At 51.5% G+C, this 26,576-nt stretch overlaps 1 protein-coding gene across 2 annotated transcripts in view; it reads left to right on the top strand.

Annotated features, from left to right (window-relative positions):
- The window catches only part of CCDC150 (coiled-coil domain containing 150), a 73,777-nt gene that overhangs the window by 39,967 nt on the left and 7,234 nt on the right, over positions 1-26,576 (top strand). The window contains exons 16-22 of one of the 2 annotated variants that reach the window (XM_060177534.1): positions 2,402-2,509; positions 6,541-6,669; positions 9,660-9,829; positions 12,707-12,800; positions 14,532-14,701; positions 17,382-17,508; positions 22,286-22,480. In XM_060177534.1, coding sequence (XP_060033517.1) covers positions 2,402-2,509; positions 6,541-6,669; positions 9,660-9,829; positions 12,707-12,800; positions 14,532-14,701; positions 17,382-17,508; positions 22,286-22,480 — 993 coding nt within the window. Of the gene's footprint in view, positions 1-2,401; positions 2,510-4,198; positions 5,260-6,540; positions 6,670-9,659; positions 9,830-12,706; positions 12,801-14,531; positions 14,702-17,381; positions 17,509-22,285; positions 22,481-26,576 lie in introns of those variants that run through there. The other variant, XM_060177536.1, reaches the window with a different exon arrangement.

Genomic DNA, 26,576 nt, shown 5'->3' with positions numbered 1-26,576 from the left:
TCCAGAGCTCCTTCTGTAGCCTGTGGGGCTGAGCAACAAGCAGCAGCAAAGGTGAAAAGAGGGGTTCTGCTACTAAAAAAGATTTCTTTTGTGACACACACACATTGGTTTTCATGATTTTTTTTTTTACCAGAGCCCTACTCAGCTCTGTTTAATGGTGGTGCAGGGGACTGGGACTCTGGAGCCTCAGGCCGGAGAGTCTCTTTGCAGAACTGTTATGCTGTCTACCTCTGCCCTCCTGCAAAAACCTTTTTAAATATTTTTTTCTTACCAAAGCAGGCTTTTAAAAAATCTCTTTTTATTGCATAAAGACAGCCAGAAATCAAGAAGAAAGGAGGCGATAGAGAGGGAGACACCTGCAGCCCTGCTTCAACACTTGTGAAGCGTCCCCCTGCAGGAGGGAACCAGGGTCTTGAACCCGGGTCCTTGTGCCCTGTAACATGTGAGCTTACTCAGGTGGCCACACCCAACCCCTCTAAAAGTCTTAATACTAGCTCTCCCTTGTGAGTTCCTGAAATCTTCAGCAGCTGTATGTAGTTAGAGATGTTATCCCATACAGGTATGAGACAGAGAAAGACACTGGGAGAAGGAAAAGCCGATATAAATAAAAACCTTGGGTGAAAGTGTTCCTGACACACCAGGTTCTGCTCTTTGTATGAGTGTTGGGGACAAGAAGATGTGGACAGACAGTGTGAGACTTCTGGGTCGACATTAGTGGTGCCCCGCCCTGTGCTGATTCTATTTAAAGTGAAAAGTGATTCACCAGAACCCGTTTAATGGTGGAGTACCCTCCTTCCATGCACGATGCCCTGAGTCCACTCCTGAGCTCTGTGTACAAACGTAAATGTGTGATTCAGCATGAAACAGCCCCGTTTATCTGACTCTTGTGATCCTGTCAGTAAAACTATAGGCCTTCAAGGTTCTGCCGTGCCTGTGACCATTCTAGTTACCCATACCCCCCTCAAAAAAAGATTTAAAAAATATATATATATTTATATATCCCTGGTCAGAGACAGAGAAATAGAACGTGAAAGGGGAGACAGAGGGTCACGTGCAGCCCTGCGGCAGCACTCATGAAGCTTCCCGGCAGGCGGGGGCCAGGGGACTGAGCCCAAAGCCGGGTCCTGCACATGGAAACTCGTGCACTGTACTAGGCGTGCCGCCGCCCAACGCCCAGCCTACCAGCCTCCCCTCCCCTCACTCACCCTGCAAAAAAGATTGTTCTAATATGGGCCAGAGAGACAGCATATGGTTTTAGGCCCGAGATTCCTGGAGCCCAGGCTCATTCTGTTGTACCACCATAAACCAGAGCTGAGCAATTGTCTCTCTCTCTCCCTCTCTCTCTCTCTCTCTCTCTCTCTATATATATATATATATATATATACATGTATATTATATATATTTATTTTTTATTCAGTATATAAAATTGTAGTAATTACTATGTAATCATAACATAAAATTTTAAATACATTAAATAATATTAAATGTTTTATTTTTAAATATAGTAAAGATATTAAATATATTAAGCTTTAATACATTAATTAATATAAAATAAAGTTTAAATTATAATAATTTTGTAAGTTGAATTATATGCATATGTAATTCAAATATATTTTTAGATGTTTTAATACTTTACTAGGTACCATGATCACTTGTTAATATGTTTCTAGGGGGTGGACTTGGCTCTCATAATTACATGATATCACTGAGTAGCCCATACGGTCAATTCTCAGTTCCTTAGTTTTACAGAGGGAGAGACAGACATAGAGGAGAAACAGACACAGGGGAAAGACAGACATAGAAGAGAGAGACACAGGAGAGACAGACACAGAGGGAGAGACAGAGGACAGACAGACACGGGTAAGACAGACACAGGGAAGAGAGACACAGAGAGATACATATAGGGGAGAGAGACACAGAGAGACAGACACAGGAGAGAGACAGGGGAGAGAGACACAGGGGTGAGAGACACAGGGGAGAGACACAGAAGAGAGACACAAGGGAGAGACCGGGCTGCCTCTCCACCGCGCTGCAGCCCCACTGGTGTCACCCATGGGCTGGACGTCCCCTCTGCCTCTGGGGCCCAGACCATGGCTTCGTGCTTGGCAGCATGCAGGGCACTGGGCAAGCGCCCTCCTCACCTTGTAGCCTGTAAATAAGCCAGGCACTGTTGCTCTCAGGAATGGTGTGGCATGGAGTTTCCACACCCAAAAGGAACCAAATGTCTCATTTCAGTGTAACCCACTTCTAGCCTTCTCTTCAAGACTAGAAGCAGTTGGTGGGTGCTTTTTACAAGTCCTCAGGATTCTTTAGTATTTTACAGAACTAAAGTTTTTTTCCCTCTTGGAATATATATGTGTTAATCTCATTAATAGCCCTTTTTATTGTGCTCGTCCCCCAGATACAAGTGAAGCAGCTGGAAGAGCAGCTCCATTCTTTCACCGAGATCAGCTCGCAGAATGACCATCTGCACAAGCTGAACAAGGCTTTGGAAGGCAGATACTCTCAGGTGTGACTAAGCTAGGAAACAGCACTCCTTCACCCGCTGACTAGCTTTCAGAGACCGCTGTTTGTATCCACGCCCTGCATGTCATTCTGGAAAGATAAATAGCTCCCACTTGACTCAAGTCAACAGACATTTTCAAGGGGCTGACAAAGTACCTTGTTGAAACTTTAACTTAGAAGGGGTGGCTTAGAAGCTGTGTTGTAACTTGAGACTTAAAAGGGGCTTAGGGCTTCAGCTCTTAAGGATTCACAGTGGGGAGCTGAGAACAGGTTTAAACAATAGAGGTTTTATTTGGGTGAACTGGATAAAAGACAAACTTTTAGCTAGGTGCTGCAGATAAGCGGCTTCATTTGAGGTAAAGCAAAAGAGAGGTTTATAAGGGCAGTACAAAAGTATGGGGCATATATTTTAGATACACAAAATAAGCAGTTATCATCAGGGGTACGCTAGGTCCATAAAGTCCGAGTGTAGTTATCAAAAGTTTAGTCCCACAACACAAACAGCTATGTGAGGTAGAGGTCGCTCATGGCTGTGGAGAAGTCCTAAACGTTTACCGGCCGGCGGCGGAGTCACACGAGTTCAGTTCCCAGGAGAAGCGCCTCCCTGAGATGCTTGACCAAAGAGAGCAGCTGCTCCAGGTCCCTGCTTTGCAGCTCCTCTTCTCTGTGTGTCCCGCCTCAGGGTGACGTCAGTCCTGGGCTACTAGTCCCGAACTCCTGTCGGGTCACGACAGGCACCTCACTGGGTGGACCATGTGGTCCAGGCTGAAGCCCCAGCACTGTAGGAGGGTGCTCTGCACAGGGACATCATCCAAGTGCTGCGAATCTCTCTCTCTCCCTCCCTCCCTCCCTGTCTCTCTCTCTCTCTCCCCCTCCCTCCCTCCATGGCTTCTCTCCCTCTCTTTCTTCCTCCCTCCCTCTCCCTCCCTCTCTCTCTCTCTCTCTCTCTCTCTCTCTCTCTCTCACCCCCTCCCTCCCTCCATGGCTTCTCTCCCTCTCTTTCTTCCTCCCTCCCTCTCCCTCCCTCTCTCTCTCTCTCTCTCTCTCTCTCTCTCTCCCCCTCCCTCCCTCCATGGCTTCTCTCCCTCTCTTTCTTCCTCCCTCCCTCTCCCTCTCTCCCTCCCTCTCCCTCCCTCTCTCCCTCCCTCCATCTCCCTCCCTTCTTCCCTCTCCCTCCCTCTCTCCCTCCCTCCATCTCCCTCCCTTCTTCCCTCTCCCTCCCTCTCTCCCTCCCTCCATCTCCCTCCCTTCTTCCCTCTCCCTCCCTCTCTCCCTCCCTCCATCTCCCTCCCTTCTTCCCTCTCCCTCCTTCCTTTTCCTTCCCTTCTCCTCCTCTCCCTCTCCCTCCCTCCCTCTCCCTCCCTCTCTCCCTCCCTCCATCTCCCTCCCTTCTTCCCTCTCCCTCCTTCCTTTTCCTTCCCTTCTCCTCCTCTCCCTCTCCCTCCCTCCCTCCCTCTCCCTCTCTCCCTCCCTCTCCCTCTTTCCCTCCCTCCCTCTCCTTCTTTTCCTCTCCCTCTCTCTCTCCCTTGTCCTCTCTCTGAAGTGACCGAGAGTTGGTCGTTGAGGAGATGTCAGTGTTGTGAGCCAGCATTTTCCCCAGATAGACAGCAGAAGATACCCGCCACCAAAGCTTCCTCTGTTTAGCGCAGGGAAGCCAAGGTCACCCTGGGCCGTGACAAACCAAGTGGAGTGTCGGCCAGAGCTCGCCTGTTGCCCTAAGCAAACACTTCTTAAGGCTTACTGTGACTTCCTTATTTCAAAATTGTGTTGTGTCTGAGAGAAAAGAGCAAGAATGGAGGCACTACACTTCCTGACCTCAAAACATACTAGAGCCAGTAGCATCAAAACTGCCTGGTGCTGGAACCTAAACAGACACACAGACGTGGAGCAGAACTGAGGGCACATCCCCTCACGTTCAGAAGTCTACGCGAACCAAAGGTCTGGCAGTCAGACTAGAAACTGGCAAGTGCTCGGAAGAGAACAAGCAGATGGAGGGAGTCAGACTGAGACGACTCAGTGAAGGAAATCCAGAAGGCTACAGACACGGCGGTCCCCTTCAGCGCCTGGCATGAAGACGCACGCTCCCTGGCATCACTTTAAGCCTGGGGGTCACGTTTGTGTATGTGTTGCCCTGGTGACCAGGGAACTAGAACGTCTCCCTGCTGACAGTGCTCCAGCATGGACGGGACTGATGAAGGCTCGCTGTCCTCAGACACGCTCCCTCACGGACATTGCCTTAGGCTCAGCTTCTTCCCTGGGCAGTCTACCATGTGATTTTCTCATTCCGGAAGCAAGGAAGCACATTTGCAAATACATTTTTTTCCCATCACGACTTCATTCAGAACATTGTGTCATTTCTTTTAGGAAAGGCGGGCACGTGCTGAGAAATAATACTAGGGTAGCAGATTTTGTGACTCTTAATTGATGATGCCCCCAAGAAAAAGGAGATCTCCAGAGAGGTCTGTGCCCACAAAATCTCTAGACGGCTCCAGGCCTCCAATAAGCAGTGGGAAGGAAAGAGCTGCGCCGGGCCTCCTGCCCAGTGTGGCGCTCAGCTCCACACGCCGTGTGACCTTTGCATCGGCCCTGCCGTCTGTGAGAGCTTCGCAGGAAATGGGAGACTCTCGAATCTCTCTAAAGACTCTCTTGAATGCCATTAAAACCATGGAGGGGAGACTGGAAGGTAAAATAGACATTCTTGCCTCCAGACCACTAATAAGTAACGAGTCACCAAACTACCTTAATCAGGATTCGGTAAGTGAGCGAAGAGCGTAAGTTAGATCTCTAGGGAGACTCAGACTTAAGCCGTGATGAGGAAAATCATTCAGAATAACATTGTTTGGAGGTGTGAATAACAACAAGAAGATTGGGCTGGGGAGACAGCATCACAGTTTTTTAAAATTTTTATTTATTTATTCCCTTTTGTGCCCTTGTTGCTTTATTGTTATAGTTATTGTTGTTATTGATGTCATCATTGTTGTTGCATAGGACAGAGAGAAATGGAGAGAGGCGGGGAAGACAGAGAGGGGGAGAGAAAGACAGACACCTGCAGACCTGCTTCACCGCCTGTGAAGTGACTCCCCTGCAGGTGGGGAGCCGGGGGCTCGAACCAGGATCCTTAGGCCGGTCCTTGTGCTTTGTGCCACCTGCGCTTAACCTGCTGTGCTACAGCCCGACTCCCAGCATCACAGTTCTGCAAGACTTTCATGTCCAAGGCTCTGACGCCTCAGGTTCAATCCCAAGCTCCACCATCAGCCAGAGCTGAGCAGGGCTGTGGTCTCAGTCTCCCCTCACCCCCTCCTGTTTCTTTTCCTCTGTACCTCTCATGAAATAAATAAAATACATTTTTATTTTATTTATTTATTTATTTATTTTTCCCATTTGTTGCCCTTGTTGTTTTTCATTGTTGTTGTAGTTGTTGTTGTTACTGATGTCATTGTTGTTGGACAGGACAGAGAGAAATGGAGAGAGGAGGGGAGACAGAGGAGGAGAGAAAGACAGACACCTGCAGACCTGCTTCACTGCTTGTCAAGCGACTCCCCTGCAGGTGGGGAGCCGGGGGCTTGAACTGGGATCCTTATGCACACCATGTGCGCTTAACCCACACTACCGCCAGATTCCCAAAAGACATTTTTTTAAAAATAAAGCTAGGTTCTTCACAAATAGGAAAAACTGGCAATGCAGATTGAAACCATCACTCTACTACAACATGATTTTTGCTTTGGACAAAAAGATCAGTAATTGAGATATTTTAAATCTGATTTGGTTTTCATCAACCTCTAGTATAAAAAAAAGTTTGCCTATTTTACCATTCTCTATAATGTTATATAAGACTCTGAAAACTCAACCAGGTATAAATAGCCTAATAAAAATACAGAAATGATTCATTCAGAATGCTAGTAAGGCTGGTTTTGCTTTCAATAATGAAGAAGCAAATTTAAACCCTTTCTTTTATAAATTGCTGTCTTTATCTAACTGCTAATTTATTATGCTTTGGCAAAACCATTTATCTTTTTTTGTGTGCGTGTCCCTAAGGTGAAATACATTCTTGAGAAGAATGAAGAGGAACTCTCACGGTTAGTAAAGTGTCGAGATGCAGCCCTGAAAGAGAGTCAGAAGCTGCGAGGAGACATGGAGGCCATGGAGGACAGGGAGAACAAGAAGGCAAGACATGGGGTCTGGGTAGTTACTGAGAGAAGGTCCTGGGAAAGGCTTCCCAGTCCTGGTCATTGATGATACTGTTGGTAGGAAAGAAAGGGAGTTGACAAGAGGAGGATTTTTTTTTTTTTTCTTAAAAGACAACTTTAGCAACAAGGGCACCAAAAGGGAATAAATAAATAAATAAATAATTTTTAAAAAGGACAACTTTAGAAGTTTTCAAAATATTTTCCCCTAAAAATGCAAATTTCCCCTTTTAACCATCTATCCTAAAATAATAAAGTAAAGGTGCTAATGGTTTCTTTTGAAACACATCTGACTTTAGTAATGATAACTTTCTACTTTTGAAAATATATCATTTCTGGGCTGGGGAGACAGCATAATGGTTATGCAATAGCCTTTCAAGCCTGAGGCTCTGAGGTCCCAGGTTCAATCCCCAGCCCCACCATAAGCCAGAACTGAGCAGTGTTCTGGTATCTCTCTCTCTCTCTTTCCCTCTGTATTTACGCTTTCTCATTAAAATAATAAACTAAATAAAATATTTTATACATAATTTCTGTGGTCCGGGAGGTGGCGCAGTGGATAAAGCACTGGACTCTCAAGCATAAGGTCCTGAGTTCAATCCTTCACAGCACATGTGTCAGAGTGACGTCTGGTTCTTTCTCTCTCTGCCTATCTTTCTCATAAATAAATAAATTCTTTAATATATATATCTCATTTCTTTTAATGAGAGACACTGAGGAAAGTCACACAGAGAGAGACCAGAGCTTTGCTCAACTCAGGTTTATTGTGGTGCTGGGGGTGAGCCTGGGAGCTTAGAACCTCAAGTATGAAAGTCTTGCTTTCTCTTGTGGCTTTTATTCAGGTTTTGATATGGGCTGATAAAAGTTGTATTCCCTGTCACATAAACAAAGCAGCCACTGCAGATCAAAGTCATTGTCTGTTCAGAGCATCACTCTCCCAGGACTTTATATGTCAGTGTAGTCAGATGTGTCTACACTAGAGGGCTGTCTTTTCCTAAAAATACCTTTGGGGGCAGTAACCCTGTGAACACATCACCAGACTATGAGAAGACAGTGTTTGTAGATGCTTTGTGTGAGCAAAGTCTTTGCTTATCAACAGAATTGAGAAGTAGCTCATTTCATCTTCATAAGCAACATAGGAGCCATACAGAGCACATTTCACTATGTATTTTTCTATTTTTCATCTTTTTTTCCCCCCAGCACTGCTCAGCAGCTCTGGCTTATGGTGGTGCAGGGGATTGAACTTGGGATTGTGGAGCCGCAGCCATGAGAGTCTCTTTGCATAACCATCGTGCTGTCTACTTCCCTACTTTTCATCTTACATTAGTTATTTAATAGTGACTTGCGGGAGTCGGGCGGTGGCGCAGCGGGTTAAGCGCACGTGGCACAAAGCGCAAGAACTGGCACAAGGATCCTGGTTCAAGCCCCCGGCTCCCCACCTGCAGGGGAGTCGCTTCACAGGTGGTGAAGCAGGTCTGCAGGTGTCTGTCTGTCTCTCCCCCTCTCTATCTTCCCCTCCTCTCTCTATTTCTCTCTGTCCTATCCAACAACAACAACAATAATAACTACAACAATAAAACAACAAGGGCAACAAAAGGGAATAAATAAATAAATAATAGTGACTTGCAAGCCTCAAATAAGGGAATAGATCTACACCACTCTCACCATCAAGGTTCTGTGCCCCCCCCCCCCCCCCCGTAGTGACCACCATAGCTCTCCCGAGGGCCTAGATATGGGTTGCATATATATTTCCAAGTGGTTTTAAAGCCTTTTAAAATAACCATTATTCTATCTCCCCAGCCTTATATCCCAAACTTCTTGACAGTACATTTTCACTCAGTACTTTTTTCTTTTTTTTTAAGTTTTTTTTAATATTTATTTTATTTTATTTATTCCCTTTTGTTGCCCTTGCTGTTTTTTTTTATTGTTGTAGTTATTATTGTTGTTGTCGATGTTGGATAGGACAGAGAGAAATGGAGAGAGGAGGGGAAGACAGAGAGGGTGAGAGAAAGATAGACACCTGCAGACCTGCTTCACCACCTGTGAAGCTACTCCCCTGCAGGTGGGGAGCCGGGGCTCGAACCGGGATCCTTAATGCCGGTCCTTTGCTTTGCGCCACCTACGCTTAACCCGCTGCGCTACAGCCCGACTCCCTCACTCAGTACTTTTTTCTTTTCTTTTTTTTTTTTTTTTTAAGATTTTATTTATTTATGAGAAAGATAGGAGGAGAGAGAGAACCAGACATCACTCTGGCACATGTGCTGCTGGGGATCGAACTTGGGACCTCATGCTTGAGAGTCCAAAGCTTTATCACTCCAGTTGCTGGGGCTCGGTGCAGGCACTGTGAATTCACAGCTCCTGGTGACCATTTCCCCCTGTTTTTTCCTCCCATCATTTTGTTGGATAGGACAGAGAGAAATTGAGAGGGGAGGGGAGACAGCAGAGGAGACACAGAGATGCCTGCAGCCCTGCTTCACCACTCATGAAGCTTCCCTGCTGCAGGTGGGGACCAGGGGTTCGAACCTGACTTTTTGTGCTTAGTATTATTATGTGCACTGATCTATACCAGCTTTAACAGCTTCTACTCTGAGAAGACGTTTAGAAAATTCTGAGGATGGGTTCAGCTGTATTCTCTTCTGTTTCATCATAAACGGTTGAGCAGGACCCTCTGTGTATGAGAAGCTGTTGGTCCCCTCTAGCTGGTAGCATCCGGTGGCCTGGTAGTACTGGAGAAGTGTGATATTACACTAGTACACGGCATTAATACCGGAAAACTCTCCATGGAGCCCACGGGACCTGGAGTCTTGTTTTCTGTTTCTCAGATTCACAATAACTGAAGAAACATAAAAAGATACTTGAACCAATCCTCTTAGACTCCTGCCCGGACCTGATGTCTGTGCTCTTGGAGTGAAGGGACTCAGCAGAAGCATGACCAGGAGGACTGAGTGTCCTTTTCTCGCTTCACACGGCTAGGTGGGGAACTTCCAGCGCCAGCTGGCGGAGGCTAAGGAAGACAACTGCAAGGTCACAGTCATGCTGGAGAATGTGCTGGCTTCTCACAGCAAGATGCAGGGCGCCCTGGAAAAAGTGCAGATAGAGCTCGGGCGGAGGGACTCGGAGATTGCAGGCCTCAAGAAGGAAAGGTAAGAGCCTCTTCCTGTCTTCATACCTGTGCTTTTCTGCTGCTTTGGTGTAAGACAGTGGGCAGTAATAAAAAAAAGTCGCCTTATATCATTCTTTTGTGGAAAAGCTGGTAAAATGGGATTTTTAAACTAGTGAGGTAGGGAAACCTAGACTCAGAAATAAGACTTTCAGAATCCTGATATTTCAGAGTAATGTGAAGGAGCACGTGTGTTGTGAAGTCAGTGATAATAATACCTTCACAGACAGAGGTGGATTGCATCATGGTTCTGCAAAGAGATTCTCATGCCTGAGGCTCCAGAATCCCAGGTTCAGTCCCCGCCCACCATCATCCAGAGCTAAGCAATGCTCTGGTAAATAATAATAATAATTTTTTAAAAATTTATATTTATTTTCCTTTTTGTTTCCCTTGTTTTTTTATTGTTGTTGTAGTTATTATATTATTGTTGTTGTTATTTATGTCGCTGGATAGGACAGAGAGAAATGGAGAGAGGAGGGGAAGGCAGAGAGGGGGATAGAAAGACAGACACCTGCAGACCTGCTTCACCGCCTGTGAAGCGACTCCCCTGCAGGTGGGGAGCCGGGGGCTGGAACCGGGATCCTTCCTCCGGTCCCTGCGCTTTGCGCCACCTGCGTGCGGTTAACCCGCCGCGCCACCGCCGACTCCCAATAATAATATTTTCATTTGCTGTTGTCTACGACATTTCAACCTCTCCTTGTCTATGGAATTTAGCTTCAAGAAATTTGAAGCCTAGTGCTTATTTCAGTTTTAATTAGTCACCCATTTATTAGTTTTATTTCGAGATTAAATATTTCAGATCAGTCATTCTGAGAACTAGCTTTTTTATAAGTAAGCCCTTTCTTTTTGTGCTTTACAAACTACGGAGTTTCTTGCCGAGTCACCGAACAGTGGTGTGGAGATGGTAAGGCCCTGGAACACACCGTAGTGTGCGTGTCGGTGCAGGTGGGCCCCGCGTGCCGGAGAACCTGCGCCTTGCTCACTGTGCTTGTCTTCACACCTGCGTGTGTGACTGACCACAGAGCCGGGGCTCTGGATGGGTGGCTCAGGCGTAGTGTGCAGGCCTTGCATGACTGAGGCCTGAGCTTCAATCCAGGGCACCATGTAGGCCAGAACTTGGAATGGTGCTCTCGATTTGTCTTTCTCATAAAAATAAGGGAAAAAATTTTTTTTTGCTCCAGGGTTATTACTGGGGCTTGTTGCCTGTATGATGAATTCACTGCTCCTGGAGGCTATTTTTTCCCCTTTTGTTGCCCTTGCTTTATTGTTGTTGTTATTGTTATTATTGCTGTCATTGTTGGATAGGACAGAAATGGAGAGACAGACACCTGCAGACCTGCTTCACTGCCCGTGAAGTGACTCCCCTGCAGGTGGGGAGCCGGGGGCTTGAACTGGGATCCTTACACCGGTCCCTGCGCTTTGTGCCACGTGCACTTAACCCACTGCGCCACCGCCCGACCCCGAGATTCATGCTCTTTTGTAGAGTCCAGGAGGTGGCTTGCCCGTGGAGTGGTGCCGCCCTGTGTGCAGAGCCCTGGGTTCCAGCCGCAGCACTGGGAGCGCTGTGGTGGTGCTGCTCTCCCTCCTTTCTCCCAGACGGCTCAACAGTGCCATGTGTGTGAGGCTCCGAGTTTTGTTTCCCAACACCACATTAAAAATATTTAGTGTTGAGGGTCGGGCGATAGCGCAGCGGGTTAAGTGCACATGCGTGGCACTCAAGCACAAGGACCAGAGTAAGGATCCCGGTTCGAGCCCCCGGCTCCCCATCTGCAGGGGAGTCGCTTCACAGGCGGTGAAGCAGGTCTGCAGGTGTCTGTCTTTCTCTCCTCTCTCTGTCTTCCCCTCTTCTCTCCATTTCTCTCTGTCCTATCCAATAACAATATCTACAACAATAAAACAATAAGGGCAACAAAAGGAAATAAATATTAAAAAAATATGTAGTGTTCACAGTGAGATTCTGAGTAGGTGTTCTGATTCTACAAGGCAACAAACCTTGATGGCAAGCTGACCCATGAGGAGGTGGCAGACATTCCAACTCACAAGATACGTTTAGAACAGAATTTCCAGTCCGCAGGTGTCTAACCCTTAGATCAGGACTGCTTTTCTTAGTGGGTGCTGAGGGTAGTGATCGTTGTGCCAGTCCTCACATTTCTACCCTTCTCTTTCTCCCCTCTCTCTCCTTCCCTCCTCCTAGGTAACCAGTTTGTGGGTCTGTTTCTTGACTTCTGCACTGGGCCTGTCTCAGCTAAAACCACACTCCTCGTGTGCCCTTCACCACAAGATCGCCAGGGCTTTGCCTTCCTGGCCCCCGAGGCTCAGGCCACTTTTCTAAAAATCTTTTTTATTGTTACCATAGTTGTTGCAAGATCGTAAGATTGCAGCGCACAGCTCCACACCCCACCCAGCATCCAAGTTCAGTATCCCCACCCTTCAGCCTCCCAGAGATAACCACCGGAGGTTTTTTGTTTGCTTCTTTGTTTGTTTTTAACACTCTTGCCACCAAAAGTCTGTGTCATCATCACACTCCATAGTCACTCTAGTTCTCCCCAGTGTGAGAGAGAGGTCAACATCTTGAGTTTTCACACTCGCATACTCAGTTCTCTATATACGGCATGAGTGAAGTCATCCGGTAGTTGTCCTTCACATTCAGATATTCTTTCTGGAACTGTGCTCTTAACTCCCAGATGGGGCCATTCCTAGAGGACTGACTGACTGACTGGGGCTTCATTGCTCTAGGCCAACATTCAGAGGGAACGAAAGATGCCCCAGCACCTAACCTTCCCCAGTGTGGTGGGCCGGCCTGGCCAGACTGATTGCACACTCCGTGCTGGGACCACGCCTTCTGTGCTGTCTTTGGCAGGGCCCTGAACCAGCAGCGGGTGCAGAAGCTAGAAGCAGAGGTGGACCAGTGGCAGGCCAGGATGCTCGTCGTGGACGCCCAGCACAGCAGTGAGGTGGGCACCGGGTGTCCGCACACGGCAGTGGGACACTGCTTCCACTGCGATATCGCCACTCTGAAAAGACACAAGACAGATGAGCTTCCTTTCATTCTCGGCTGAGTTCTGGGAAGTTACATCCTGGGCGGTGGGAATTGGGTCCACAGAGGCCCAGTAAGTCACCTATTGGCAGGGACCCTAACTGGACAATTCTCTCTGTCCCGTGGGCTCTACATTGTGTCCAACTGCTGCGTGTGTGTGCGTGTGTGTGTCACCATGGTTATTGCTGGGACCTGTTGCTTGCACTACAAATCCACCACCCCCAGTGGCCATTCCCCCCCCCCTTTTTTTTCCTGACTATTTATTTGACAGGACAGAGAAATGAAAAGGGGAGGCAGGGACCGGGGGCTCAAACCAGGTCCCTGTGCTTGCCCTGCGCATGGTGACTGACATGTGCGCTCGGCCCCATGGCCACTGCCCAGCCCCTCTTCTGTCATTTGTCATTGTACAAGTGGTTACAGAAGGTTAAGGAGGAAACAAACAAACAAACAGACAAACACAGAGTCTGAGTAACATGGAGCCAGAGAGGCAGCTTACGGGAGGGGAGGACCCTGCTTTGCTCTGCTTGCAGCCCAGGCTCCAGGCCCCGGCTCAGCACGTGGAGCACTACAGCACTGAGGGAGGCTCTGGTGTTCTGGCGTCATCCCCCCTTAAATCTGAAACAGCTGAGGGGACAGGTGGTGGCACACCCGGTGGTGTGGAGCTACATGTTCCAGGGTTTAAGGACCCGGGTTCAAGCCCCCAGTCCCATCTATGGGGCAAAGCCTCACAAGTGAGGAGGTGGGGCTGCAGGTGCCTCTCTCCCCCTCTCCCCTTTCTCTCTCGACTTCTCTCTGTCTCTATCCAAAGTAAGTAAATGAATCTGACGCCAGCACAGAGCTGTGAGGCTCTGGTGATGACCCCAAACGAGGGAAGGTTGAGGTTCCCAGCATGTGCGTCTGTGTCTGTGCCGTGTCTACACAGGCACTCACAGAGTGAGCTTTTCTTGTTTTTATTTATTTGTTTCCCTTTTGTTGCCCTTATCATTATTGTTATTATTGTTGTTAGATAGGACAGAGAGAAATGGAGAGAGGAGGGGAAGACAGAGAGGGGGAGAGAAAGACAAACACCTGCAGACCTGCTTCACCACCTGTGAAGCGACTCCCCTGCCCGTGGAGAGCCGGGGGCTCAGACCGGGATCCTTATGCCAGTCCTTGCACTTTGCGCCACGTGCTCTTAACCCGCTGCAACACCGCCCGGCTCCCAGTGAGCTTTTCTGAGGGAATACTTCTGGAACAGCTGCCACTTGTGGCCACTTGGGGAAATGACTAACAGGCCACAGGAAGGACCAGTTGGCTGTCTTCAGGTTTTCAATTATAATTGACTGTTTTCCAAAGCTCTCACATGACCAACAGAACACAACATTCTGAGGATCTCCTAAGTGATATCTGTGTGCTCACACACGCGCGCGCACACACACACACACGCGCACACACACACACATATGCACACTCGCGCACACGCACACGTGCACACACACATGCACGCACACACACACAAACACACACACGCACTTGTGTCTGCATTTCCCAGACATCTGGGATGTCAGGCTCTGTTGTCTCCAGGACACTTGGTTGGTGTCAGGAGTGACTGTAAGAGGGATCTCCTGTAGCCTTTGCAGTGAGGACTGAAGACAGGTGTGTGTTTCAGATGGAGCCCCTGCAGACTGCTCTGGAAGTGGCCAGAGAAGATGGCCGGAAGCTGGCCATGAGTCTGGAGCAGGCCCTGCAGACCAACAGCCACCTGCAGACGAAGCTGGACCGCATCCAGGAGAAGCTGGAAAACAAGGAGGCCGAGCGGCAGAGCTTGGAGGCTCTCAGGTGAGGGCAGCAGAGTCACGGTGACTGAAGGCAGAGCTGCTCGCAAACCGTGAGTCCTCCCAGCAGGGCCTGGTCAGCAAGGAAGGCATCTGAGCGGCGGCAGAAGCCCCTGGACACGCCCGCGCGGGCCCTCCTGTAGTTGTCCCTGTCCCTGTGCACCGTGAAGCCTCTTCTTTACGTGAAGGCCGAGCCGGTGTCCAGAGTCATTCACTGGGAGGCATAGTCCACGTGTCTGTCAGGCCGTTTCTGTCAGCTTATGTGTGTCTTGGAAACACAGTTCAGGAGAATAGCAGCCGTCCGGATGGAAATAAGAATCAGAGATAGGATGGTCCCAGCTGAGCAGATGTTAAATCACTGGCTCAGTGTTGACCAGATGGCTCAGGTCAGACCTGCTGAGTTCATATCAAGCCACCAAAGTTTTTTTTTTTTTTTTTTAATTTCTTTATTGGGGAGTGATTTACAGTTGACAGCAAATGCAGTAGTTTGTACAGACATAACATTTCCCAGTTTCCCACATGACAATTCAGTCCTGACTAGGTCCTCCTCTGCCATCATGTTCCAGGACCTGAACCCTCCCCCCACCCATCCCAGAACCTTTTACTCTGGTGCAGTAAACCACCCACCAGAGTTTTATCTTAAATTGTATATAGGTGGGGGTCGGGCGGTAGCGCAGCGGGTTAAGCGCAGGTGGCGAGAAGCGCAAGGACCGGCATGAGGATCCCGGTTCAAGCCCCCGGCTCCCCACCTGCAGGGGAGTCGCTTCACAGGCGGTGAAGCAGATCTGCAGGTGTCTGTCTGTCTCTCCCCCCTGTTGTTTTCGACCGGTTATGTTGTTTTTGCCGGGCTGGCTTCACGGGCGGGTAACAGACGACCAGGGACTCATGGTTGAACTGTAGGCAGTATCTCTTTATTCATGCAGGGCGCAGCACAACCTAAGACGAGCTAAGCTAAACTCAAGTACAGTACTCTAAAACTCACAGTGCTGTCTTTATATATACTTCCCAAGTAGGGTGGAAACAGGATGTGACATAGAGAGGGTGGAGAGAAAAGTGACTGGTGACAATCAGAGTGTGACAAGGAGAGGATCAGGGTGTGACAAGGAGAAGGGGTGGAGCAAAAACATATCATGAAACAGTGGGGATTGAACCAATGCCCTGGAGGGAGGGTAGGACTTGTTAACAGTGGTTATTTAAATAGAATAGTGTTAAGCAGGGGGGATTTAAACCAAATGAAACAGAAGGGGTCTCATGCATACCAACACCCCCCCTCTGTCTTCCCCTCCTCTCTCCATTTCTCTCTGTCCTAACCATCAATGAGGACATCAATAACAACAATAATAATTACAACAATAAAACAAGGGCAACAAAAGGAAATAAATAAATATTTAAAAAATCTTAAAAAGGAAATAAATTTAAAAAAATTTCATGTAGAAACCCACATTGCATGTAGGACCCAGGCCTTCCCAGCACTCCATCCATGAGGATGCCTGAGGAGACACAGTGTACAGACTCTCTTTTCCTTCGAGTTAGTGACATGTTGGTGTGGAGGAATGTACAGGTTTATATTCTGATGAAATATTGCTGGTTCAGGATGAGTGGTGGCTAAAGAGAATGTCTGATGTACTTTTGGTTGGATCTTTTTATATTCAACAATTTTTTTGGCTTTTAAAACATATGTAGGTAAGGGGCTGGGAAGACAGCATAATGGTTCTGCAAAAGATTTTCATGCCTGAGGCTCCAAGATCCCAGGTTTAATCCCCAGCTGCAGCATAAGCCAGAGCTTAGCAGGGCTCTAGTCTTTCTCTCCGTATCTCTCTCTCTGTGTATCTCTCTCATTAGAATAAAATAAACAGGTGGTCCGGGAGGTGGCGCAGTGGATAAAGCACTGGACTCTCAGGAGCGAGGTCCTGAGTTCAGTCCCCGGCAGCACATGTACCAGAGTGATGTCTGGTTCTTTCTCTCTTCCTCTTTCTCATGAATAAATAAATAAAGTATTTTTTAAAAAGAATAAAAGTATAGTTAAAAACTTTGCCAATGCCAGTGTCCAGTGGAGAAGCAATGACAGAAGCCAGAACTCCCACCTTCTGTTCCCCATAGAGAATCTGGTCCCTGCTCCCAGAGGGGTGAGCAATAGGGGAGGTAAACCAGAAGGCTCTGAACTTCCATTTGACCATCAGGAATCTTGTTTTCATGCCGTCAACGAGAAGAAAGCAAACCTGTAAAACAGCAGAGGAAGCCCAGGCAGGGTTTCCCTTCTCTGAGACAGAAGAAGAAAGGGGAGACCCTTGGAAGCAGTAATAGGCATAGGGATGAACTAGAAAGGAAGTGAAGGCAGGACTGCTGGGAAAATGGAAAATATGGATAGATATAGATAGATATGTGGACAGTTACAGAATCAGCCCAGACAGGTGGCCTGGGAGAACCACTGCGGTTTCCAGCGGAGGGGACGGGCCACAGGACTCTAGTGGTAGAAGCTGTATGGATTATACCCTATTATCTTAGTTTTATCAGTCAATATTAAATCACTAAGAAAAGATAGATATTTATGTAAATAAGCTCCAAATTAGGGAAGATGACTAGGTAACGGATAGGCGTATTTTTACACATTCTTCTCCACATCTTTCCTATCTCCTAATGTCGTCTCCTGGTTGATGTTATTTGCTGTGTCGTCTTCAAAACAGAGAGCGGATGGCGGAAGAGTCCAAAGTGGAGGCAGAGCTGCACGCTGAACGCATAGAGGCTCTCAGGAAGCAGTTCCAGACTGAGAGGGAAACTGCAAAGAAAGCGGCCCAGCGGGAAGTGAGTGAGGTGAGGCCAGAAGCCCTGGTGCTTTCCAGTGGCCCGCCAGCTGCAGGGCCCCCACAGGCTCCCAGCTTGCCTTTCGGATACGTGAAGGGGTGGGGCCTTTCCTGTCAAAGTTATGACCGAGTCAGAGGGGAGAGTAAGGAGACTGGCATCTGGTAACCTCAGCTCTCCTGTTTCCTCTGCTCACTGAACTAGCACCCTCCTTCAGAGAGCCACGTGTAAAATACACGGCCCACGTTACGGGTGAAAGAGACCCCCTGGCGTAACTCTGATCACAGCCCTTTATGTGAAACAAGGGAAGCCTGGGAGATCTTCCTTGGGTAGCTGAGAGCTGGGGACAGCCGTGAAGGAAGTCGAGGTAAGGGAAAGTTTGTTCAAGCCGGTCTGGGGAGAGAAGAGAAAAGCTTGAGGAGAGGGCAGGACTGGCCGGTGGTTCTGCTCCATCCTGTAAGAGGAGCGAGATGGGGGCAGGGGAAAGGACTTGCCTTGTCCTCACCCTTATCACCTGCTTTGTTTCACTGAGTGCCCGGGGCCTCGCACTCACAGCCTCTCTGCTCCCAGGCCTGCTTTAAGCTTCTGTCTTGAGACTGGGGGAAGGAGTGGCAGAGACTGCGGCACCCCACCTGCTGCGGTGCCTGGGTCCTCACACTTGGCAGAGCAAGCCCTCCGCCAGGTGAGCTGTCTCCCGGGCCCAGATCTGCCTTATCAGAGCTGAGAAGTCGCTCAGGTGCTTCCCAGGTGACCTGGGTGCAGGCTGGGAGGTAGGAGTGAAACACAGCAGAACTGGGGGGGGGGGGGGGTACAATGCACTCACGGTGCGGGGAAGCCCATCGAAAGCCGGAAGTAGGTAAGACAGAAGAGAAGCTGCTGACAGGCTTAGGAAATAGGGGCATTAGCCCGTCGGGACCACAGAGTAGCTCCGCTGAAAATGGAGACGGTTACACCAAAGACGCGGTTAGAGTCAGCCAGTGCTGTCATTGTCCAGGAAGAGGGAAGAACTCAGACCCAACTCTTGTGTCTGCTTTGTGGACTTGGTGCATCTTGTAGTTGATAGACACCATTCACAAACCAGTTATTTGTATCACACATCCTAAATTACAGTGTGTATATAAATATGTAAATACAGTAAGCATCAAATACTGCAAAACAAAAAAAAAGTGCCCTGAAATTAAAGTTAACAAAACAGAAAAGAAAAAACCAAGGGGGGGCCGGGCGGTGGCACAGCTGGTCAAGCGCACACGAGCAAGGGCCCGGCTTCGAGCCCCTGGTCCCCACCTGCGGGGGTCTCACAGTGTTAAAGCAGGGCTGCGCTCCTCTTTCCCTGTCCGTCTCCTTCCTCTGTCACTCTCTGTCCTACCAAATCACATAAAGCTGGGAACAAGTAGCGACCATAAATCAGGGTAGCTGTTTGGAATACTTCCTGAGCTGAGTCAGCTGTCTGCAGAGTTGAGGCTGAACTGGAAGTCTGTCTGTGGAAGGCAGTGTCTGTCACAGGGCCAGCAGTACGCTTGAGGCGGTGCAGCATCCAACAAGTAGCTGCTTGCAGGGCAACGAACGGCCAACGCTGAGCCCAGGCGGTGGCACACCTGGTTGAGCGCACACACGGTGGTGCGTAAGGGCCCAGGTTCGAGCCCCACCTGCAAGGAGAAAGCTTCATGAGTGGTGAAGCAGGGCTGCGGGTGTCTCTCTGTCCCTCTCCTATCTTCTCCTCCCCTCTCAATTTTTTTCCTGTTTCTATCTAATAAATTAACTGATTTTTAAAAAAGAATTTTGGGGAATAAAAAAAAAAAGACCAACATTGACATGAGGTGAGGTCGGGGTGTAAGGGGCTGAGCCAGTACAGACAGACAGACAGAACGCCACCAGTGATCTGCACTTCATCCCTTGACATGCTGATGATTCCAGCCATATCTTCTGACATACCGGCGCCTCTTAAAATTCAAATACGTGGATTTAGGGCACGCTAGGGGGAGGGAAAGATAAAATGACTTTAATAGTCACTGAGCTGTTTTCCACCAGACAAGTTAGCTCTTTAAAAGGTATTACAAATCACAGGCATGGACAGCCGAGAGCTAGCGGGTTCTTATGATGAACTGCGACCTGACTCATTTTCTCCCCTCCAGCTATGAGGTCGCGAGAGACAGCTGGTTAGCACAGCAGTGCGGCATGACACAGCCACTGTGTCACTAGCGAGGCAGACCTACCCGTCTGTGAGTCTGTGCAGTTCTGGGAAGATGATCCCACGGCTTAGGAGCTGATCACCCCCGTCAGGCAGTAGTATCACGTGAGAGAAGCAGGACCACGGGCTTGTACGGCGTGCACTCTGCCTGCTGAAGTGTTTCTCTAGCCTCCCCACCACCGGCCTGGTGGCCGGCACAGACACAATGGAGCCGAAGAAGCACACGCTGAACATAGTTGTGTTGAACACCCACCCTGGAAAAGGTCTGCCGCTTACTCACCTGTAGCTCCGCATCTGTTCCACCAGCGCCACTGCTTCACGCACCAAGCCGAGTGTTGTCCCGCACAGCTCTGCCCCTCCCAGCAGACTATTTTTTATGTATTTGTTTCAGATGGAGGGAGAGAGAGAGGAAGGGGAGAAGCACAGCACTGCTTCACCACTCGTGAAGCCTCCCTTCGGGTGATGTTGCCATCTGGCGGCCGGGCTCCAATGTGGGTCCTGTGCGTGCTCTGGTGCCCTCCTTCCTGAAAACGGCGGTCCAGTGGCCAGGAGACCCCGCGGCCGTGGAGCTGCGCACCACTCTATCTGAAGACCCGGTTGCAAGCTCCTGGCGCCTTGAGGGAGCAGAGCCACAGTGTCCCCTCCCTTCCCCGGCTCTGTCTGAACTTAAAAGGGAACGAAAGTCTGCCAGGAGTGCTGAACTCACACAGGTGCCAAGGCTTGGCGTCAGAAAACAGACTATTTGTACTGTTCTTAGTATAAGTCAAATATGGCTCACACATGAGTAGGAGAGTCTGAGGCATATGCCAGGACCCTGAGATCCGAAATAGCCCAGAGTTGAGAGAAAATAACTTCAGCCTTGAGTGCAGCACCTGCACGCCTGCAGATGGGAGAATGCCAGCTGTGTCCCGATCAGAACTCACGGCAGAGTATTTCCTGATAGAGCACGCCTGCAGATGGGAGAATGCCAGCTGTGTCCCGATCAGAACTCAGGCAGAGTATTTCCTGATAGAATCACATCGTGGGGGGCCAGGCAGTGCTGCACCTGGTTAAGTGCATGCATCATAGTGCTCAAGGACCCGGGTTCAAGCCCCCGGTCCCCACCTGCAGGGAGGAAGCTTCACAAGTGGTGAAGCAGGGCTGCAGGTGTCTCTCTGCCTCTCCCTCCCCTCTCAGCTTGACTCTATTTAATAGTAAAAATATTTTAAAAAATAAATAAAACACATCACATTGTGTTGGGGAATTATGCAGATGCAGAATTTGCCCTCAGGTTTTGCCACTTCCTGTGATATTTTCAAGTGCCTCTCCCAACCAATCCTGTCCCGACACATCACTCCTGGGTGTTGACCTATAAAGCCCTCTTACTTTCTCTCTCTCTCTCTCCCCCCCCTCCCTCTCCCTCCCTCTCTCTCCCCTCTCTCTCTCTCCTCTTTCTCCCCTCCCCCGTCTCCCCCCTCCTCTCTCTCTCTCTCTCTCTCTCTCTCTCTACCTATCTCTGGCCCGGTTTTTTACCTGGGGGACGGAAGGGTGGTGTGGGTAGCGGGGACAGCCATTTTTGGGCTAGCTCCACATGGCCTGAACCACTGCGCTCTGACCCGACCCTGAATAAAGGATTGTGTTCCCTCTCCGCCCAGATTTTCCTTTTTCTCTCTTCCACGTCCCCCCGCCGCAAAGCCACAACATCGGGGCTGGGTGGAGGTGCACCTGGTTGAGAGCACGTTACAGTGTGCAAAGACCTGAGTTCGAGCCCCCCTCTCAGCAGCACAGGGAAAGCTCTGCAAGTGGTGAAGCAGGTCTGCAGGTGTCTCTCTGTCTCCTTCCCTCTCTGTCTCCCGCTTCCCTCTCAATTTCTGGCTGTCTCTATTCAGTAAAGACAGTTTTTTTAAAAAAAACTGAGAGTTTTTAAAAAGAGCACAGCACATCGAAAGGAACATGGAGATCAAACATGTTTTAGGTAAAAACAATCCAGAAGCAATTGTCATGGAACAAATGACTTTCAGAGTGGGGAGACATCAACAGCATGTTAAACCTTGATGACAGTAGTCTCTGTCGGTGTCATTATCCAGTGCAATTCTGAGGCTCAGGAAAGACTCAGGTCACTCTGTTGCTGCAGACCCCACCCCCTTGAGGCAGGAGCCCGAGGCCCGGCACAGAGATGCACGTTGTAGCGTCTCGCCTTGGGCTGCCAGTGTAACTCCCTGGCTCTCCTCACACTCCTGCCTGGAGCCTCACATCCTGGCACCTGTCAGCAGCCCTGACATGCACTAAACATGGAGGAGCTGGGGAATCAGTAGAATTTCTGCTAACAGCAAATACCAAAAAAACTGGGATCAGAACTTCAACAATAAAACATAAGCTTTTTTTCCCCACAGGAGTGGTACCGGGGCTTTGCACCTGTGTGAGCCCACTTTACCTTCTTCCCAGACAGAGAGTGAGAGGAGGGACCCACAGCCGCCCACACCAGTGAAGCTCCCCTTCCTCCCTGGCCTTTGTGCGTGGTGGAGGGCACTTTTCAGCGGGCGTCCACGACACCCCGGCTCCTCTTGCTTCCCGTGCTCAGTGATAAGCAAAACAGCTGTAATGCCTCTTTGTGTTCCACAGCTGAAGAAAGCTCTGGACGAAGCCAACACCAGGTCCGTGGAGGTGTCCCGCACTAACCGGGAGCTGCGGCAGAAACTGACAGAGCAGGAGAAGACGCTGAGCAGCAACAAGGAGAAAATAAAGAACCAGAAGGCTCAAATCAAGCTGCACTTGTCCACTAAGTCGAACAGTGTTCAGAATATAGAGCGGATGAAGGTTGTTTGGGGAGCCTCGATACCCTTGGTTCCCTGGTATTGATGCGGCCCGACCGGCAGGCAGGGGCAGGGAAACCCTCACTGTGCACTGCAGCGGGAGGGGGCAGGGAGACAGTCACTGAGCACTGCAGCGGGAGAGGGACAGGAGACAGTCACTGAGCACTGCAGCGGGAGAGGGGCAGGGAGACAGTCACTGAGCACTGCAGCGGGAGGGGGCAGGGAGACAGTCACTGAGCACTGCAGCGGGAGAGGGACAGGAGACAGTCACTGAGCACTGCAGCGGGAGGGGGCAGGGAGACAGTCACTGAGCACTGCAGCGGGAGAGGGGCAGGAGACAGTCACTGAGCACTGCAGCGGGAGAGGGGCAGGGAGACAGTCACTGAGCACTGCAGCGGGAGAGGGACAGGAGACAGTCACTGAGCACTGCAGCGGGAGAGGGGCAGGAGACAGTCACTGAGCACTGCAGCGGGAGAGGGACAGGGAGACAGTCACTGAGCACTGCAGCGGGAGAGGGACAGGGAGACCGTCACTGAGCACTGCAGCGGGAGAGGGACAGGGAGACAGTCACTGAGCACTGCAGCGGGAGAGGGGCAGGAGACAGTCACTGAGCACTGCAGCGGGAGAGGGGCAGGGAGACAGTCACTGAGCACTGCAGCGGGAGAGGGACAGGGAGACAGTCACTGAGCACTGCAGCGGGAGAGGGGCAGGAGACAGTCACTGAGCACTGCAGCGGGAGAGGGGCAGGGAGACCGTCACTGAGCACTGCAGCGGGAGAGGGACAGGGAGACAGTCACTGAGCACTGCAGCGGGAGAGGGGCAGGAGACAGTCACTGAGCACTGCAGCGGGAGAGGGACAGGGAGATAGTCACTGAGCACTGCAGCGGGAGAGGGACAGGGAGACAGTCACTGAGCACTGCAGCGGGAGAGGGGCAGGAGACAGTCACTGAGCACTGCAGCGGGAGAGGGACAGGGAGATAGTCACTGAGCACTGCAGCGGGAGAGGGACAGGGAGACCGTCACTGAGCACTGCAGCGGGAGAGGGGCAGGGAAACCCTCACTGAGCACTGCAGCGGGAGAGGGGCAGGGAAACCCTCACTGTGCACTGCAGCGGGAGAGGGACAGGGAGACAGTCACTGAGCACTGCAGCGGGAGAGGGACAGGGAGACAGTCACTGAGCACTGCAGCGGGAGAGGGACAGGGAGACAGTCACTGAGCACTGCAGCGGGAGAGAGACAGGAGACAGTCACTGAGCACTGCAGCGGGAGAGGGACAGGGAGACAGTCACTGAGCACTGCAGCGGGAGAGGGGCAGGGAGACAGTCACTGAGCACTGCAGCGGGAGAGGGGCAGGGAGACAGTCACTGAGCACTGCAGCGGGAGAGGGGCAGGAGACAGTCACTGAGCACTGCAGCGGGAGAGGGACAGGGAGACAGTCACTGAGCACTGCAGCGGGAGAGGGGCAGGGAGACAGTCACTGAGCACTGCAGCGGGAGAGGGGCAGGAGACAGTCACTGAGCACTGCAGCGGGAGAGGGACAGGGAGACAGTCACTGAGCACTGCAGCGGGAGAGGGACAGGGAGACAGTCACTGAGCACTGCAGCGGGAGAGGGGCAGGAGACAGTCACTGAGCACGGCAGCGGGAGAGGGGCAGGAGACAGTCACTGAGCACTGCAGCGGGAGAGGGGCAGGGAGACAGTCACTGAGCACTGCAGCGGGAGAGGGACAGGGAGACCGTCACTGAGCACTGCAGCGGGAGAGGGACAGGGAGACCGTCACTGAGCACTGCAGCGGGAGAGGGACAGGGAGACAGTCACTGAGCACTGCAGCGGGAGAGGGGCAGGGAGACAGTCACTGAGCACTGCAGCGGGATAGGGGCAGGGACAGGGAGACAGTCACTGAGCACTGCAGCGGGAGAGGGACAGGGAGACAGTCACTGAGCACTGCAGCGGGAGAGGGGCAGGGAGACAGTCACTGAGCACTGCAGCGGGAGAGGGGCAGGGAGACAGTCACTGAGCACTGCAGCGGGAGAGGGACAGGGAGACCGTCACTGAGCACTGCAGCGGGAGAGGGACAGGAGACAGTCACTGAGCACTGCAGCGGGAGAGGGGCAGGGAGACAGTCATTGAGCACTGCAGCGGGAGAGGGACAGGAGACAGTCACTGAGCACTGCAGCGGGAGAGGGACAGGGAGACAGTCACTGAGCACTGCAGCGGGAGAGGGACAGGGAGACCGTCACTGAGCACTGCAGCGGGAGAGGGACAGGGAGACAGTCACTGAGCACTGCAGCGGGAGAGGGACAGGGAGACCGTCACTGAGCACTGCAGCGGGAGAGGGGCAGGAGACAGTCACTGAGCACTGCAGCGTGAGAGGGACAGGGAGACAGTCACTGAGCACTGCAGCGGGAGAGGGACAGGGAGACCGTCACTGAGCACTGCAGCGGGAGAGGGACAGGGAGACCGTCACTGAGCACTGCAGCGGGAGAGGGACAGGGAGACAGTCACTGAGCACTGCAGCGGGAGAGGGACAGGGAGACCGTCACTGAGCACTGCAGCGGGAGAGGGACAGGGAGACAGTCACTGAGCACTGCAGCGGGAGAGGGACAGGGAGACCGTCACTGAGCACTGCAGCGGGAGAGGGACAGGAGACAGTCACTGAGCACTGCAGCGGGAGAGGGACAGGGAGATAGTCACTGAGCAGTGCAGCGGGAGAGGGACAGGGAGACCGTCACTGAGCACTGCAGCGGGAGAGGGGCAGGGAAACCCTCACTGTGCACTGCAGCGGGAGAGGGACAGGGAGACAGTCACTGAGCACTGCAGCGGGAGAGGGGCAGGAGACAGTCACTGAGCACTGCAGCGGGAGAGGGGCAGGGACAGGAAGACAGTCACTGAGCACTGCAGCGGGAGGGGGCAGGGAGACCGTCACTGAGCACTGCAGCGGGAGAGGGGCAGGAGACAGTCACTGAGCACTGCAGCGGGAGAGGGACAGGAGACAGTCACTGAGCACTGCAGAGGGAGAGGGGCAGGGAGACAGTCACTGAGCACTGCAGCGGGAGAGGGGCAGGAGACAGTCACTGAGCACTGCAGCGGGAGAGGGACAGGGAGACCGTCACTGAGCACTGCAGCGGGAGAGGGGCAGGAGACAGTCACTGAGCACTGCAGCGGGAGAGAGACAGGAGACCGTCACTGAGCACTGCAGCGGGAGAGGGGCAGGAGACAGTCACTGAGCACTGCAGCGGGAGAGGGACAGGGAGACAGTCACTGAGCACTGCAGCGGGAGAGGGACAGGGAGACCGTCACTGAGCACTGCAGCGGGAGAGGGGCAGGGAGATAGTCACTGAGCACGGCAGCGGGAGAGGGGCAGGGAGACAGTCACTGAGCATTGCAGCGGGAGAGGGGCAGGGAGACAGTCACTGAGCACTGCAGCGGGAGAGGGGCAGGGAGACAGTCACTGAGCACTGCAGCGGGAGAGGGGCAGGAGACAGTCACTGAGCACTGCAGCGGGAGAGGGGCAGGGAGACCGTCACTGAGCACTGCAGCGGGAGAGGGGCAGGAGACAGTCACTGAGCACTGCAGCGGGAGAGGGGCAGGAGACAGTCACTGAGCACTGCAGCGGGAGAGGGACAGGGAGACAGTCACTGAGCACTGCAGCGGGAGAGGGACAGGGAGACCGTCACTGAGCACTGCAGCGGGAGAGGGACAGGGAGACCGTCACTGAGCACTGCAGCGGGAGAGGGGCAGGGAGACAGTCACTGAGCACTGCAGCGGGAGAGGGGCAGGAGACAGTCACTGAGCACTGCAGCGGGAGAGGGGCAGGAGACAGTCACTGAGTACTGCAGCGGGAGAGGGACAGGGAGACCGTCACTGAGCACTGCAGCGGGAGAGGGACAGGAGACAGTCACTGAGCACTGCAGCGGGAGAGGGGCAGGGAGACAGTCACTGAGCACTGCAGCGGGAGAGGGACAGGGAGATAGTCACTGAGCACTGCAGCGGGAGAGGGGCAGGGACAGGAAGACAGTCACTGAGCACTGCAGCGGGAGAGGGGCAGGAGACAGTCACTGAGCACAGCAGCAGGAGAGGGGCAGGGAGACAGTCACTGAGC

The sequence above is a fragment of the Erinaceus europaeus genome, chromosome 18 (assembly GCF_950295315.1).
Source record: "Erinaceus europaeus chromosome 18, mEriEur2.1, whole genome shotgun sequence".
Lineage (NCBI taxonomy): Eukaryota > Metazoa > Chordata > Mammalia > Eulipotyphla > Erinaceidae > Erinaceus > Erinaceus europaeus.
This window is presented reverse-complemented; position numbering and strand designations above follow the sequence as displayed.